This window comes from Oryx dammah, unplaced genomic scaffold (assembly GCF_014754425.2).
Source record: "Oryx dammah isolate SB20612 unplaced genomic scaffold, SCBI_Odam_1.1 HiC_scaffold_14, whole genome shotgun sequence".
NCBI lineage: Eukaryota > Metazoa > Chordata > Mammalia > Artiodactyla > Bovidae > Oryx > Oryx dammah.
The window spans coordinates 26,389,513-26,406,897 of NW_024070198.1; the positions used below are offsets into that span (position 1 = coordinate 26,389,513).

At 41.5% G+C, this 17,385-nt stretch overlaps 1 protein-coding gene across 2 annotated transcripts in view; it reads right to left on the reverse strand.

Annotated features, from left to right (window-relative positions):
• Positions 1-17,385, reverse strand: part of SORCS1 (sortilin related VPS10 domain containing receptor 1) — a 156,226-nt gene that overhangs the window by 97,303 nt on the left and 41,538 nt on the right. For both annotated transcript variants that reach the window (XM_040254393.1, XM_040254392.1), the window contains exons 6-12: positions 10,994-11,096; positions 10,651-10,727; positions 8,340-8,431; positions 6,956-7,063; positions 5,361-5,478; positions 3,738-3,868; positions 1,045-1,158 (exon numbers count right to left, since the gene is read on the reverse strand). In XM_040254393.1, the coding sequence (XP_040110327.1) occupies positions 1,045-1,158; positions 3,738-3,868; positions 5,361-5,478; positions 6,956-7,063; positions 8,340-8,431; positions 10,651-10,727; positions 10,994-11,096 (743 nt within the window). The remainder of the gene's footprint in view (positions 1-1,044; positions 1,159-3,737; positions 3,869-5,360; positions 5,479-6,955; positions 7,064-8,339; positions 8,432-10,650; positions 10,728-10,993; positions 11,097-17,385) is intronic.

Here is a 17,385-nt window from a genome sequence, read left to right on the forward strand (position 1 = left end):
CTTCCTTCTTGCCTTCACACTTAGATGGAAACATCAGTTTTGGCCTTGCTGGTCTTCAGACAGGAACTAAACTATTAGCTTCCCTGGTTCACCATCAGTGCTCAGACTGTGCCTAGAAACCACCCATCTAACTTCCTGGGTCTCCAGCTTGCCAACTCCCCCTATAGATATCAGGATTTGAACTTGCCCACCTCCGTAGCTGGGTGCTCCCAGTCCTTTTAATAAATCTGTTTATATATATATATATGTATCTCCAATTGGAGATAGAAAAGCGTATCTTTGGAAAATCCTGATGAATACATCACTAGTCACCAGACCATACTTAGCTTCCCAAATGACTCAAAAATGTCTTTTGATAGATTGCTGGAATTAGATTCCAAATAAGTTCCACACAGTAGTTTCCTAAGTCTATAAATATCAGTTACAATTTTGGGAAAGTCACCACATGGTTTTCCTTTTTATGGTGTTTCTTAAATAATATTGGATAAATCCCACAGCACATATCATTCAACACAAAATTTTCAAATCTGATTCTAGATTTATAAAGATCAGAATGCATGTCTTCAATGTGTCAAGACTGGATAGAGAGAAAATGGAACACATTTCTGCTAACACCAGCACCCTCTTGAAAAGTCAATGAGCTTCTTTTCTGCCTCTAGTTTCCACATCTATAAAGCAGGAAGTGCGCATGGGAAATATTGGTTTGACCTTCCACACAGGGATGCTGCAAGATAAAAGGTAGTGTCATCTAATTAAATAGTTGTGAAATAAGGGATCAAAAAATAAAGCAATTTGTATATTATCATCATTGCTATCTTCATCCAAGTAACCTGTTTTGTTTCTTTATTTGCAACTGGGATCTTATTCTAAGATGGAATTTGCACTATTAATACAAATTTGTGCTGATTAAAATGAACAAAAGTGAATAAACTGGTGCTATAATGAAACAGACCTGGTTTTTGATCAGAAGTGATTCTATAAGTTTATCACATGCTGAAAAGCAGCAGCAGATGACCTCCTCAGGCCAATGTTTCAGGCACTCACCCAGTACTATTGAGGTAACTCTGCCCCAAGCTGCAGTCCTTCGACAGAGAGGATGGATTAAACCAAAAGGCTGGCAGGCACTGACCATTGCTGTGTCGCTCATAACCATAGTCACTGTTGGGGGAAAAAAATGAGAGAAGCCTTTCAATAGGTGGCAACATTACTGAGAATAATTTAAGTCAGTCCACAGCCAATTTCTACACTGGTCAATTAATTTAAAAAAAAAAAAAAAGCAGGCATTCACTAAATCAATTCCTTTCCAAAAATGCAATCTTTCTTTCTATCTATCAATTACCCAAGAAAACATTCTACAGAATCCATTTTGAGAAATGCTAGCTTGGAAGCCACAGAGACACATGTATAGAGATGAAAGTTCAGTGCCCAGTAATTCCCATTAAACACCTTTCATTCAGGAGCATAGATGTTGTTCTCATCAGGGGGAGACACAATAATGATTGTGGTTGGGCCCCAAGAAAGCTATGATGGTGGAAGTCCAGTCCTCCGTGTCAACTGCATTGGAAAACATAAGGCATCGACACGAGGCCTAATCATCATTACTAGCGCTGTCTTTGGGGTGCTCTTCCAAGACGTCTGGATCTACCAAGGAGAGCTGAGCCAGGTCTCTCTGTGCACAAGCCATTTGCTTCAAAGTCACAGCAGGAAGGGCAATGTACTTCGGGAGTGTTCCCATTCAGTTAACGCCACCAATTACTTTACATTTTCTCTAGTCTGAAAACAGAGTTTTCTCTCAGCCTCCTTGCATTCTTGCCTCCAGGAACCTCTGAGTCAACTTTCTAGGCTTATGAAAGATAAAGCTGGGCACAGAGAATGGCAACACATTGCACCTCCTCACGCACAGACAAATTGCAGGCAGCGATGGCAAGCACAGGTATAAACTGGCCCATCTGTGTGATGGAGGTGAGATGCTGGCACACAAAGGTTGGGAAAGAAGAACTAGGCTTGCTCAGGCAGTTGGTTCTCAGAATTCTGCCCATACCAGCTGGGTTTGATTCTGGTGCAACACAGCATGGGTAGAAGGACTTCCGGGACTCTGCCTACAGGACATCCTGTGTTCATTTCAGGAAATCACGAATAGCAGGCAAGGTCGTCTAGCAGAGGGATGTCCGGGGGAGAGCCAAACTGAGAGAGAACATTCAGGGACAAACACCTTTGCCAAAAAATCACTGTTTGAGAAGGCCAAAGTCAAAGCTATAAGATAAAAAGTTAACTCCCCGTATGGATCCTCCTTAAATACAGTGAATAAAGGAGAAGCAGCCAGGTTTCCTAAAGAGGCACATGATGAATAACAAACATTCCACGCAAATTCTCCCTGTGAATGTAGTTCAGGATGTCAATCCTGAAAGGTGGGACAGAGATCAAATATTTTTGTCATTGTAACAGTGTTGCACTGACTAAAAGGAAAATCAGGGCTGGGGAGACCCCTGCAGAATTCCTTGTGAGTCCCAGTGTGACTGAAGCTCTGTCTGCCTCCAGCAGAGCCCAGAGAGAGACAGAACTGCCTCTTGGCTTGCCTTCTCTACCAACAAGACAGGAATGGCCTTGGGTTATATGTCTGAGTACTGGCAGCCAATGTGCCAGGACTGGCCAATACTATTTATTCAGAGAATGCTCCTAGAGGTCTACCATGAGAGATGCTTCTTTTTTCTAAGTAATGTTACATGCATGTACACAGTATCTCAGCCCAATCACTGATACTCTGATGATCAGACATGTGACTGATGATTGCTACCCAGCTAATACTTTTAAGTAAATGTCTTTGTTTCTTATGCTGGTTTAGTTCAATCATTAACACTGACATACACATTTAGCAATTGCTTTCTCTAAACCAAAAACATATAAATACATTTTAAAAAGGAGGAGGAAAAAAAAGAGACCGAAAATGGGATGGACATGATCAAGAGCGTTGGTTACCACCTATTCATCTTCAATCATCTTTCAACCTCATCTGACAGTCAAAACTAGAACAAAGCAAGCACATCATTGGCCCCACAAGCTAGTTTTCTGCTTAAGTAAAGCTCCAAAAAACATGTGGCACTCTGAGAATATTTAACATCTAAATGTTGCACTCCTTTTCCAGTTTAAACTAGGTTAATACTGGTAAAAGGAAAAGGCTCTTCTGTTGCTAGGTTCATAAAGCCATAGATGGCAATGCCAGTGACTCCATCCTTGCACTGAATTCAGAAAAATATTCCATGGCTTTCATAAGCAATAGTCAGTTAGCCACTAATTGAAAACCTCCAGGTATAGAAAATGCACTGCCCTAAATGACCACAATTTCACTACCAGAAACCCTAAATTCTAGAAAGATTTTTACCTTGAACACACATATATTTGCTCCCTGAAATGCCCACTTATTGTTTAAGTGTTTCAGTCAAAAGAGACTCAGAGTGGATCTGGCTTCTCTTTTTGTCCTGAGACCTGTCACATGTGTGAAGATAAATACCAGCTCTCTCCTGAGTCCTCCTTAAGCCTAAAGAAATGCCTGTTTTTTTTCTGTATATACACACACACACATAACCAGTAAGCCATGATGTCCCCACATGGTAATTCACACAAACATGAGGTTTATCACTTGGATCTATGCATGTCACTATTCAAATCTAAACTTTCATTTAAGGCCCACATGGGTTTGAAATATGCAGTCACTACATGGGCTAACAGCACAAGCTCACCAGTCAAAATCAGCCTCTGTGCAAACACAGGGTTCAGACTCCATGGCGCCTGCGTATTTTCCCTGCATGCATTTCCGCTCAGATTTTCTCTTCTTATATATCCTCTTCGCTCCCATGATGCATGCTTCCCCCTGTAAGAAGACAAGAATCTCACACTGTTGGCCCATAGGTATGACCTTCCCTACTCCACACTAGGACAGTCCAGGGAGATGGTCTCAAATCTTAGGGTAATCTGGACGTGGGCAGTCTGCTTTGTGCTAACAGCATTTTCTTTTCAATGTCTAGAGTCCTATTACAGAACGTGACGACAAAGTTAATCCTAAGAAGCCCCGAGAGAGTGTCAAAAGGTCCTGAGCTCTGTTTTCAGCAAATCCTTACTTGGCAAGGTGTTGGGTAGAAGGCTCTGAGGGACACACAGGTAACTAAGACTCAGCCTGTGACAGTGTATTACCAACAAATCTATGGTAATTAAGTTGACTTCTTCTGTAATAAAAGATTGGCACATGATCATTTATGTGCATATGAAAGAAGAATATTGCTAAGAAACATAAAGGTCTATTTTGCCTCAGTTTGTTATGCCTCTGCCCACACAATTTTACTGCACTGATCTTACATCCCTCTACAAGATAACCAATAGCACTAAATTCAGTGTTTTGCCACAAAATAAATAAATGCTTTGAATATTACAATGTCTGTGCACTCCAAAGGGGAAAATATCAGCTATGTGAATGAGCAATCCTTTCCTTATTGAGCCTCCAAGAAAAGTGGGTGATTCTAGCTGATGTAGCTCCCATTGTCAAACCCAGCTCCGCGTGTGTGTGTCCAAAGGGCCAGACAGACTTTTGTCTAAGCTACTCTATACTGTCTTTTTTGAGCAAGCTCACTTTAACCAGCTGCACTACCCACTGACACATAAATATACAACTTAATCTAGGTTTGGAGTATATGTTGCGTTACTCTCTCAACATAGTGATGGCTTTGCAAGCAAGGGCCCCAGCTATGTCCTTTGAGAGGCTGGCAGAATGAGTTCTTGGGAAATCAAAAGAGAGATGCTTTTATCCAAGCATTCTATCAACAATATGAGCGAAATAGCAGAGGGGCCAGGATGAAAGAAATTTTCCTACTAAATCCACAACCTTATAACACAAGAACCTTGGAAGGAGGCATAAAGCACTGCCTAATCCCAGGGAATCACAGTGGTGAGGAGGAAGAATTTTACTGGCATGCCTCACCCAGCCTAATTTTGCTGTTCTATGTCTCTGTTTACATTGTTAGATAAAACTGAAGAGCCTTTCCTCACCCCTGCCCCTACACCCTGCAACCAGACGACATGCTCAGATAAATTATGTTTGGATCTCTGTGCTGAGTTGGTGTTTTGTTTTGAGTCATAAGTCTAACCCAAGCACACTTGAATTTTATCTCATTATACCCTAGTAGAATAAAAACATAAATTACTTCACAACAGCTATAAACGTCAAGTTTGTTCACTGCCATGGCACACGGAACACATAAGGAACCACCAGATGGACATTTTTGCCCAGAGAACCCTGATTCCTACATATGGATGACCATCTTTCCCCCAGTACTCTCCATGCCTCCCACCCAGGACACTTGTCCCCCTACCTGACTGTGCAGCTGCCAGGGTCTGTAGTCCTCCTCGGCACAACGCCTATCGAAAATGGACTTGTAGTCCACTTTGACCAGCTGCCATTCAGAGCGGTGACTGAAGTGTCCAAACACTCTGCAGATGATACAAATACTCACAATAATAGCAATGCTGACAGTTACAACTACAGTTATAAATATTTACAGTTATGAATATTTACTATGAGGTTAGCACAATGCTAAGCATCTTATATCGGTCATATTATTTGATCCCCAAAACACATTTGCTATTATTGACTCCACTTTACCTGTGGGTAACCTGAGGCTCAAGAAGTTGTAACATGCAAAAACCAAAGTCAAATCACCAAGAACCGGTAGAGTTAGAACCCAGGGGTGTTAGACTAAAAGCCTGCTGCTATATACTGTACAACAAGAACTGTGGACCAGAAAGAAAAAATAAAAATGAAAAAACAATCACAAACCCTGCCTTCTATGCAGTCCAAGATTACACATACAGGTTCTCTTGCATTTAATCTACCTGGTCCCGTGGTTTCCATTCTATTTTATCTTTCCACCATTCCCAAGGAGAAGTAGGCAACAAGGCTGAAGAGGTATAACTACTTCCTACCCTGTTCATTCTACTCTCCTGACTCAGAGAAGCTCAGCTACTTAATGAAGTGTTTGAATCACCTATTGTAAATGTGAATAAAAGCTACAAGGCACCCTTTACAATCAGCTTTTTTCATCTGTGTTTTGTAAATATAAAAACTGAATAAAGATAAATTATAGAATAAATGGCTAACCCACTGGGCAAAAGTGTAACTGTTAGGCATATTAATTTTTGTTGCTCTTCTCTATTGTTAAAAAAATGAGAAAAAATATCAGAAAATGTACCAACTATTCACTTTGATTTTAAAATTTTCACTGTTGACAGGATCAACTGCTTTAAAATCTTCCCTCTGTTTTCCTCTTCTGATTTTCCAGGATAAGGAAAAATCAGAGTTTCATATTTCAAATTCAAAGCTCATGTTTTGAAACCCACAGGCAGGCAAGCCATTAATCAAGCCTTTCACAAATTAATGATCATCACTTTCCAGACAAGAATGAGCACAAATGTAATTTCACAAGAACAGACTGTTCTCGTGGTTCCCCTAATATGCCTCACAATTGGGTTAGGTAAAGAGCCAGGGAAAAATAACATCCTTTGTGGGGTTGTGATCAAGCTCTGTGTTCTGTCTTAAAATGAAATCATTCTTATATGCCTGTGATTTTCTGTATATCAAGCATGTTTATAATTAAAGTTTTAAATGGATAGCTTTATCTTCTATTGAAAAAAAATCACGTCTAATTTCCCTAAGCTCATTCAGTATAGGAAGAAATAGGCTGTACCACGTTGCTGCCAGCCCACAGTACAAGTCTCCTAATAGCTAGCAAAGAGCCAAGAAAATGGATGCCTGCATTGTTCTTTCTTCTTTGCTAGGGAATCATGAAGTCAGATGCACTGCCTTTGCTAGCAACTTTAAAACTGAAAGCAGCAAGGTGAACAGGCTCAGCTAAAAACCACGTTTCTGGATTTCTATGAAGACCAGAAGACAACACGGTTTTCCACTTACGTCATGATGAGAGTCTCTTCCCCAGGTTCACCCAGAACCCCATCCACAAAAAGGGGAATAGATGTGAAACTGTATTTGCTCCAAGATCTACCTTCATCAAAACTCAACCTGATGACAGAAAAAAATAACAGTCATCGGCTCTCAAAAGAAAATCCTTTCAAAGAAAAGATACTACCAACCAGGACAGAATATATTTTAGAAATACCTGGGGCATTGTCAAAGTGAGCCTTTGATATGAATAAGTGTTCTTAATTACATCAGAAGGTGGATATACAGCTAGCCAAGTGATCTGGGGCCCAGATGTATTATAATATCAATCAGTGGAGAGCTGTATGAAATGGGAATGGTAAATTGCTGATAGAATTTTTTAAATTTGGATATCTTATTAGATCTTAGATCTCAATGTGACCCTCTCTAAAACCTTGCAGTCATCTAGCAGCAAGCCTTGCAGGTGATTCTGAGAACAGTCACCTTCTGAGACCACTGTGATGGACTTGAATCAGCCACCTCCGTGTGATCAAACCCTTAGTGGTATCCTTCGTACATGTTACAAATCCTGGTTGACCCACTGAGTGACGGGGTGCAGAAGAACAGGCTCTTGAAAGTAAGAGAGGACTCTGCAACTCTGATGGTCATACAGGATGTTTCCTTTCCTCTGCCTTTCTCTGGGATGCCTTCCCTCAGGCTAAGCCTCTGGTTCTCTTATTTCTGCAGCTTTCCCTTTGGTCCACCAAAGTAACCAACCCTGGAGGGAAAATCAAGCCTTTGACTTTGTACGAACCCGCCTGTGGAGAGAGCCATTTTCAAAACCACAGATAAAGGAATCTATTGAAAACCCCTCTGGAAGTTAGGCCTTGCATGTTCATCTATAGAGGACCTACGGGGAGAGTTTCAGAAAACCACCCTCTCCCGCCCGCAAAAATGAGGCCAAATGAGATCAGAGCAGAAGTGACACGCACTGCTGATCTCTGTGCAGAATGAACAGAGTGAATGCAAACATTAAACTTCAGGAGACAATATTTGGGATAGATGGCTGTGAGAAATTAAGCTATTCAGAGATTATCCTTGACAACCATTCTACCCATGACTGTACTGAAAGAGTGCAGTGCTGGAGGTGCTGATGGGGGAGAGAGGAGCTGTCACATTCCAAAACCATATATAATTCCTCTCTAAAGGGCAGAAGCGAGCTCCTTTCTCTTTCTCACTCTCTCTCTCTCTCCTTTCCTCTTGCTTCTTATAATAAAGCAAAGGTATAAGTTATACTCCAGCAGACCATGATAATTTACTACAAGTACAGTTATAGTCTGTCAGCTTGACTTAGACTGGTCTTAGCTGTGTGCAACCAGTCCTGGGTACAGGATTTAGGGACAACAGGTGCCTTTACCAGAGATGTCGAATTGGGAGAGATGTGTGCTTCATAGCAACCAGGACTCCACCTTGATCCAGATACAAAACACTGTGTTCTTCTTCAAAGATCTGGAAGAGGAAACGCACATACACAGCCCCCACCCCGGCCACACACACACCCAGGGTTCAGAGAATTAGTCTTCATTTGAGGAAAAATAATCTCTCCATGAGCCCCCATGATAGCACTGGGTCTCCCCAAATCTGTGGAGAGACACAGTTATGAACAATGCTTCCCCAGGTGGGTGACATGTACCACTGGAGTTCCATAAAATGATTTTAGGTGCTCCACAAGAGAAATTTAAATAATGACTAAGAGTTATGTATTCATATTTCTATTCCTGTCATTTTGTGGTGAGCTCTGTTGGGTTCCATTTATGATTATGTTGACATTTGTGAAACTGTTACATTGGGTCACATCTTTAGATCAGAGAAACCTTGGAGACACTCTATTCCAATACTCTCATTTTCACAGATGAGAAAACTAAGGTTTAGAAAGAAGTGGTGACTTGCCTAGGACCAGATAGATGATAATGGATGATGCCAGGATGGGGTGAATGACAGTGTCCTTTCCACATCCAATTACTTCAAAGTTTCCAAGTGTTACAGGGGACAGATGTTCCTGTTCAACTCATGGGTTCTCTCGCGAGTCATAGAGTAATTCTGATCAAAACGAGATCATACCTTTGGGTACATTGTCATTGGGTCTCTCTCTGTATGTGGAGGGAGGAATCTGAGGTCAAATGCAGACTGGCTGGAGACAATTTCTAAGTCCTCCCCATACAAGATGCATCTTCTTTTCTCACAGTCACTCTGTTAGTATAGCCTTGTCTGTGATTACACTATAGACATAATTGTTTCCACTCTGTCTACTTCTTACATTCAAGATGTACCCCAGGACTATAGGAGAGACTTATTTGCTTTGTTTGAGATGTTAGAAGGAAAAAATGTGACCCTGGCCTCTAACTATTGTCCATAGGAAGCTTAATAATGCATGTTCTTATATATATCCATGGAGAAGGAAATGGCAACCCACTTGAGCATTCTTGTCTGGCAAATTCCATGGACAGAGGAGCCTGGAGGGCTACAGTCCATGGGATTGCAAAGAACTGGCCACGACTGAGTGACTGAGTGCATATATCTCCAAGATCAAAACCCCAGGAATTTCTTAAGCAAGTTTCTTTCCTGCCCCACTCTTCTCAAAACATGTGAATCACAGTGCAGATCTATGAAGCTAGGAGATGGTAACTAGACCGTAACATGCGCATCTCTGTCTAAAATTTAAAGTGCAGTATTCTCACTGCTGTGTGATTACCTGTGCATTAGATTTCAATTTATGGTGCTAGTTATTGTATGATAATTAAATGTCAGCGGCTTATTAAAACATATTTATTGAAGTGTAACAACCAAGCATTAGGCACCTATTTTGTTAGGACTGCTAAACCTCATTAAGCGCCTGTTTTATAAGCTAGGAGTATCTAATTTTCATTCAGAAGAAAGAGGAAGCATTTAAGCTAAACACACTGGTTGAAAGTGATTCCGTTTCTACTCTCCCTAACATATGCGCCCTGATGCTTATTATTCTGTCTTCTGCACATGAGCTTTAAACATCTCAGAGCACCTCCTGGGTAATGGCTTTTTCTGAATCCCTGCATTCTCCTCTATTCTGACTTCAAGGCAAGAGGAATTTACAGAGGCAACCCGGCATTAGATAGATAATCTCCCTTCCAGGCTTCATGTTCCCTACATAATAAACTCTCTAGATTTCCAGCTTTCTTTTAAGGGGAAAATTCAGTCATATCTAATTTGGTTTCATTGTTACTTTTAAACTTTCTTACATATAGGCTGTGATAAAGTGTCATTTTTTTTAGGGCTTTCCTAGTGGCTCAGACGGTAAAGAATCCTCTTACAATACAGGAGACCCAGGTTGGATCCCTGGGTCAGGAAGATCCCCTGGAGAAAGGCATGGCAAGCCACTCTAGTATTCTTGGCTAGAGTATCTCATGGACAGAGGAGCCTGGCAGACTACAGTCTAGAGAGTTGCACAGAGTCAGACGTGATGAAAGCGACTAAGCATGCATGCAAAGGCTCACTCATCACGCAAAGAAATCAAATTTCATAAATATTTATTGAACTCAGAACTTTCGTAAGCCATGCATAAAACAAAAAAAGGAAATAAACGCATTGAGAAGCTTTAGGATTTATGTGTGACTAAGTTCCCAGAACTGAAACAATCTGGACAATTTTTAACACATTTAAACACCAGGAACTTAACCAGGATACTTTCTTACCTGCCTCCAACTGTTTCCGGCATCTGAAGAGACAAACATGCTGATGTCACTGTCTGACAACTCAGAACCTATATTACCTGGAGAGAGCACATCACCATTAGTGAAGAGCACTTTCTGCAAAAGCTAATGACGGTCGGTGCTGGCAGTGTGCACTGCCCGAGGTGGATTTCCACTGCAAACACTCTATCTGAGCAGGGTTTTTCAGCATACTTGCTTCAGGGTCAGTGGCTTAGGTGCCTTTCAAAAATATTTTTAGCTTGCTCATTAAGTTCCAAGCACAGCTACCGGGCTTCTTAAAATAAATACAATTTATAGCAGTGAGCAAACCAGGCAAGCTGCTTACCTGAAGCCACTATGATGCTGGGGGCTGTGTCTCTGCTGGCGATGATCCCTGACGTGTAGGGATTCTCAGAGACCTTAAGGTGAAGGTGTAGGGAGCAATAGGGCTGAGAAGAGGAGAAATGAGGATCATGAAAGTACACCATTTAAATGGTTGTTTAAAGCTCAGCTTCAGAGCTCCTATCCGTTCATTCAACCATCCCACCCATCCATCCGCCCATCCATGAACCCCTCCATCCCCCCATATTTCATTCCACAGATATCTGGTGCCCACTAAGTGTAAGACAGCTGCCAAACTGTTGAAGGAGAGAGCACTTTCATTTCAAGTCTAGTCTACTGATATAACTGCCATTTGGCCATTCGACAAACATTTTAATACTTTATTTGTAAAACACATGGTGTAGTTTTATGAAAGACTTACCACTGACTAAAGTTTGGTCTTTGCCACTAAGGAGTATACAATTTAAGATCTTTCTATTGATTACCATGAAGGAATATATTTTAACAGCCATGAGATAAGTACAAACAAAGTATGAAATTCTAGGGGATAGGAGCCTACATTTAACTTCGGTTAAGGGGAAATTTCAAGGAGAAAATGACGTCTGAGGCAAAGGTGGGTAGGATTTGAATTGCAGGTGAGATGCTCAGAGGGATAAAGGACATTTCAGGTCTGAGTAATATCAGTAACAAAGAAAAGGAGCAGAAGAGTGGAGCTGTAATACAACAGGTAGTTGGGTAAGACCAATGAGGAGAAATGGGGTTTGAGATTGGACAGAAAGCGCAGCCAAGCTGGGGGTGCTCTGAAGAAGTCACTTAGTCATATGAAGCCTTGGTCTCAGTTCTGTAAAAGAAGCTGTATCACATGTGGAACTGTCCTTACATCCGCCAGACAACTGACATAGTGTCTGTGTAAGGGTATTATCAGATTCAGTATAATTCAACATAGACGTTCTTGTAGATGAAACACACAAGAGACAACAATTTAAATGAACATTTAAGGGACTTGTTTGTGAATACAAAACTCAATCAAGTTTTCAGATGAAGACATCAACAGTTTTCAAAAAAAAAAAAAAAACAGGATACTAAATCTCACACAAACTTCATTTAAAATCGTTCTTGTACTGAACCATCAACAACAAGTTTGTGACTGAACCCACGTCACTTTTCATCTCTCAGGAAGATTACTTTCTAATCTTATCGACTTGAGTTTTGAGATCACCAATGTACCTCTGTTATTACTTTCATTCTGCTCTGTTAAGTCTTAGCCAACAGATATTCGGAGAGCGACAGAGATGCAGTGATTACATTTAGATGGGATAGAGTAAATGACAAACTAAAAATGAAACTCAGAAGTAAAAGCAGCTAAAACACTGGTGAAATGACCCAGTGGATCACAGTAGGGTATTTCCATCACTGCCAACACAGGGAGTAAACTTCCAAGGAATGATTACCGTAATAAAAGGTTGGCTTTGCATGACAATTTCATGTACAACTTTCAAAAATGGAATTCTTACTCTGCAATGTTCCATAAGGGTAAAGAAGACCACCCCTGTAAGAAGAAACAGTCAGACCCCAAAACTTGGCTGCCTTTTGTTCAAGAGGAAGATTAGCGAGGGTATTGCATCCTACAGAGGCCCCAGGGAAGTGCTGACCAACTCTCAGGCAGATGCTGAGACAGGATAACCAGAGGTGTCAAACCATGTGTCCATAAAAATGTGCCTGACAACTGCAACTTATCAGATCTTGCTTTCTCTGATTTACCACAGCTTATTTTACCACGCACAATCCTGGATCATGTCATCGAGTATGCAGAGTTTTATCGCCCTAAGAGACACACTCGACGAATAAAGAGAAAACATCAAGTATTACTTTACATCTTCTGTAAAACCTCACATAGAATCTAAAAAAGACAGTCAATAAACACTTGAAATATCAGGCAGCACTTTCAAGTTAGGGCATGAAAGACCTTACTTTACTGTTCTACTTAGAACAATGCCAGAAGCACATGGGCTTAGGTATTGTTATGAACCACATTACCAGAATAACGTGAGAATCTCCATGGTATTCAAAGAAACGATTACTACTATACTTAGACACAGGGGCTTAGTGGATGGCCTTTTGTACCAACAGAGCAGGATAGCCCTGTCCAAGAGAGCATCCAGGTGGCAATCTTAAGTCAGCCACTGGTCAAATGCTTCATCACCCCGCAGTCCGGAAGACTGTGAAACTAAGTCGTCATGTGACCCAAGGATTATGTATGAAAGGGCACTTGCTGTTACATGAGAAAAAGCATTTTCAACTAGTCATTTCAGCACTGCTCTGTTGCTATGGCTTTCGGAGGCCTGAGAAAAATTAATTTGGGAAGAAAGGACACCAGTTCATGCAGTAGTAGCAACATTACAAATGATCTCTTTCGTGTACTTTTTTTTTTCCCTCACTTGCACATTTGTAGTACTGGATTGCCCCCAACTGGTACAAGGGAAATATTCTATGGTGTGGTTTTTTTTCCCCTTTCTTCCATTTTTTTCAAGAAAGTTACATAGTCCACATTGCAGAAAAACGATGTTAAGTGATTCATCTTCATTTTTTAAACTTAAACATTTACACTTGAACAATTTGAGATATTTATTAAGGTAAGGTCACCAAAGATTGATAGAGAGGTTGTTATAATGTCTCTCAAACCACTGCAAACTCCTGGAAAACATGAAACAATGCCTTCCAGTTCTTAGGCACATTTTGCTCAGGCAGGAAGCACTTTGTCCATTTCTGCCCTCCTGCCTTCTTTCCCCCCATTAGGGAACATATACTAAGTATCTTTCCAGTTCAGCGGCTCAGTCATGTCCAACTTGCGACCCCATGGACTACAGCATGAGTTATCTCTAATTTAGTATGAGTTAAAACACAGCTTATCTCAAAGACCTTTATCTATTTCCCTTCACTTCTCATATTAAAAATCTACAGAACTGTACACTGAAATCACCATGATCTAGGAGCTGACCTACAAGAACGGAGGGACCAACACATTTGTTTGGAAGCTGCCTGTGGTTCTGACTCACACACAGGTATAGGGCATAGAGTATCACCAGCTGGTCAATACCAGGAGCAACTAGATCCTTAGTCATCAATCTTTCTGGGGTCAAGTACAGATTTTGAAATTCTGATGCAAACTGAGGACTCTTTCCCAAGAAAAGTGCACAAAGGAAGCACACACAAAGGCTTGCATTCAAATCCAGGGAGTTCACATGCTCTTGAAGTATACCGTGGACCTCTAGACCCCAATCACCTTCCTTTGGCCTTATTTTTGTATTTCTTATTTTAACCAACAAAATCCTTTGGCCACTGCAAGTGTTCAGTGAATGCCTGTTCAAGTCAATTGATCTACGAATGAATTGCTGTCTTCCTGGCACTGTGGGTGACCGGCAGAGAAGGGTTAAATGATCCAAGAAATCCTACACACACAAGACATCCTACACACGCACTTGCACAGTTTCTGATCTTGAGTTGGACCATGGGATCCATTGAAGTTTTTGTAAGTAGTCGGGGACAAAGAAGAGGGTGGCCCCCAGCCAGCTGGCTGGGTGTAGGGCACTCAGCACTGCTCAGATTCAGCAGAATATGGAAAGCTGCAACCAGTGCAGAGGAGCAGGAAGCAGGGTCGAGTCTCCTGGGGCAGCTGCAGCTTAGCTCCAGGAGGAAGCCGCCAACTGAACCCATCAAGAAGGCATGGTTTCTCTCCATGAAACATTAGGCTGTCCCTTGGGGCCCAAGGATTTGTCACAGGTTCAGCTCACATTTTGCCTCTAGGGAGCCGAATCCTGAGGTTCTGCAGTCAGGTGGACCATGACCTATAACACCCCATCCAATTGTACAATGTGGTCTTCAGGGGAAAGAAATCCCAGCTGAGCCCTCCAGGCAATCAGTCTAAAAGTCCTAAAAATACAGCCCAGATTACCCTGGATGTCTTATTTCTATATAATATATTTTACCAGGAACATTCCATTTGGGGCTGCAATTCTGAACTTGTTCCACATTTGTAACAACCCTGCAGGGAAAAAAAAAAAAAATCTCTTTTCTAATCACTAGGCTGTGTTTCCAGTGACACTGTCACTTTCCAAGTATTCACAATCTAAAATCTCTTTTTATCTCCTCTCTGCTACCAGCTCCCAAACCTAAGGAAGTTTTTCACAGTCTGGGTCTCCTGAAGCTCAAAGATCTTTCTTACTCTGTGCCTTGCCAGAGTTGTATAATTTTTTTTTTGTTTCTTCTTCCTTTTTTCATTTTCTTCTCCTCATTCTACTGCCTGTTTTCTAAAGCTCAGATTTAAAGTACATTAAATAATGAGATTAAAGAGGGAGGAACGCCAAAAGACTCTTGGGTACCATATCTCCTTCACTGATTTTTCCTCAGTCTTAATGAGCCTAGTGATTCTGTTAACTGAGGGGTCAACTGGTGCACATGAACTTCAGAAGGTGGCTATTATAACAAATTTTCCAGTGTGACTATCAATGGCAAGGAAAGGCTTCCACTAAAGTCCAAATATGAAACTCAAACATCTGTCCATGGCATGTCTGGCTGAAACAAAGACAACACCCTCCCCAACAGAAGTATTAAGCACCCACCATGTGTCAAGTATGGCTCTTGAGCTAACTCTTTGGAGTGGCCAAAAAGAGCGCCATGGTCCCTATGCTTGTGGAGCTCAGAGTGAGTGGGAGGAGATATACTAGCAAGTCAACAGATGCATGTGCTGATTTCAGAGTGAGAAAGATCCTGAATTAGAAAAAAAAAAAAACCACTGGACCAAGTGCAGTTTCAGAGGATGCTAAAGGAAGCTCCTGAGATGAAGGTTCTCAAACAAGGATCTGAAAGCCAAGAAAAAAGGCATACTAGAAGAAGGGCATTTTAAGAGATAAAATATAATGGCAGATACAGAGCCTAAAACATAAAGAGTGAGGTGAGCTAATGGTATGGAAAGGCGCGATCTCTTCCCTCACCATGGCCAGTGTGTAAGGAAAGAGAGAGTCCGGAGACCAGCCAGGAGAAATGGACAGAGGCCAGATCATGTGGAATCTTGCAGGCAACAGTCAAGTATCTGAATTTCATTCCATCTGAATTAGAAAGTCATTAGAAGGTTAAGTGAAAGGAGGGACATGGTCTGCATTTTTAAAGTTCAAGTTGACACCTTTATGTACAATTTTAGAAAAGAACAATCTAATCTCTCATGAAAGAAAGCAAATGAGAGGTTGTCTAGGGCCAAGGGTGTGGGTACTGACTGTGAAGAGGCACAGAGCAATTTTTTAGAGTGATTAAAATGTTGTATCTTGACTGTGGTAGCCGTTACACGGGTCTATACATTTGTCAAGATTTATCACTAAACTCTTAAAACGCTTTTATGTATGCATATTTCAACGCAATGAAGTTAGATTTAAGGGGGAAAAAAAGGTTGCATTGACTGCTATGGTGAGATGAAGTTGCCAGGTAGAGACAGGAGGAGCAGCTGTCACTGTAGGGAAAGGGAGGAATGATGATGCTTGTATTAGGATGGTCTCAGCGGAGATGGAGATGTAAGCTGATACGGCATTCATAATTCCAAGGCACAGCAGTTAGACTTCCTAACTCTGGGCTGGGGGCGGAGCAAGGAATGTCTCTGTAAGTGCTTCGTGTAAGAGGCATTTCTAATGGTCCATTTATGATGCCAGAGCACCCGGGAAAGCCTCTTTAGGTGACACGGTTGGCTCTTTCTCATGGGCATTCAGTCATCAACACGCATGATGGGATGGACGACGGCATTAAGCCACTGGGACATCTCCTGCATCTTTGGCTTCAACTTGGAACAGCTGAATGCGGAAGGCGGGCATGTTTTTAAAATGCTATTTGCCTTATAAATAGCCAGTGGGAATTTGCTGTATGACTCAGGGAACTCAAACTGGTGCTCTGTAATAATCTAGAGGGGTGGGGATGGGGGGAGGTGTGAGGAAAATTCAAGTGGGAGAGACATAATGTACACCTATGGTTAATTCATGTTGATGCATGTCAGGAATCAAACCAACACTGTAAACCAGTCATCAATCAATTAAAAATAAATAAATATTTTTAAAATGCTATATGCCTTGAATAGAGTAGGCATTCAATACATAACTGCTACATTCACTTACTCTGTAACTGGATTTGTGTACTGAGTAACAACTGGCTTTTTCCCGCCTGTAAGTTGCCACTAATAGGGATATAAGCTGAGTGGGAGGCAGAATGTCAGACTGCTTCCCCTGATACATGATGACAACTGTGATATCCTCTGCAGCTAATAAGGTCAAGCTATGGCTGTTGACTCATTGGAAAAGACTCTGATGCTGGAGGGATTGGGGGCAGGAGGAGAACCGGACGACAGAGGATGAGATGGCT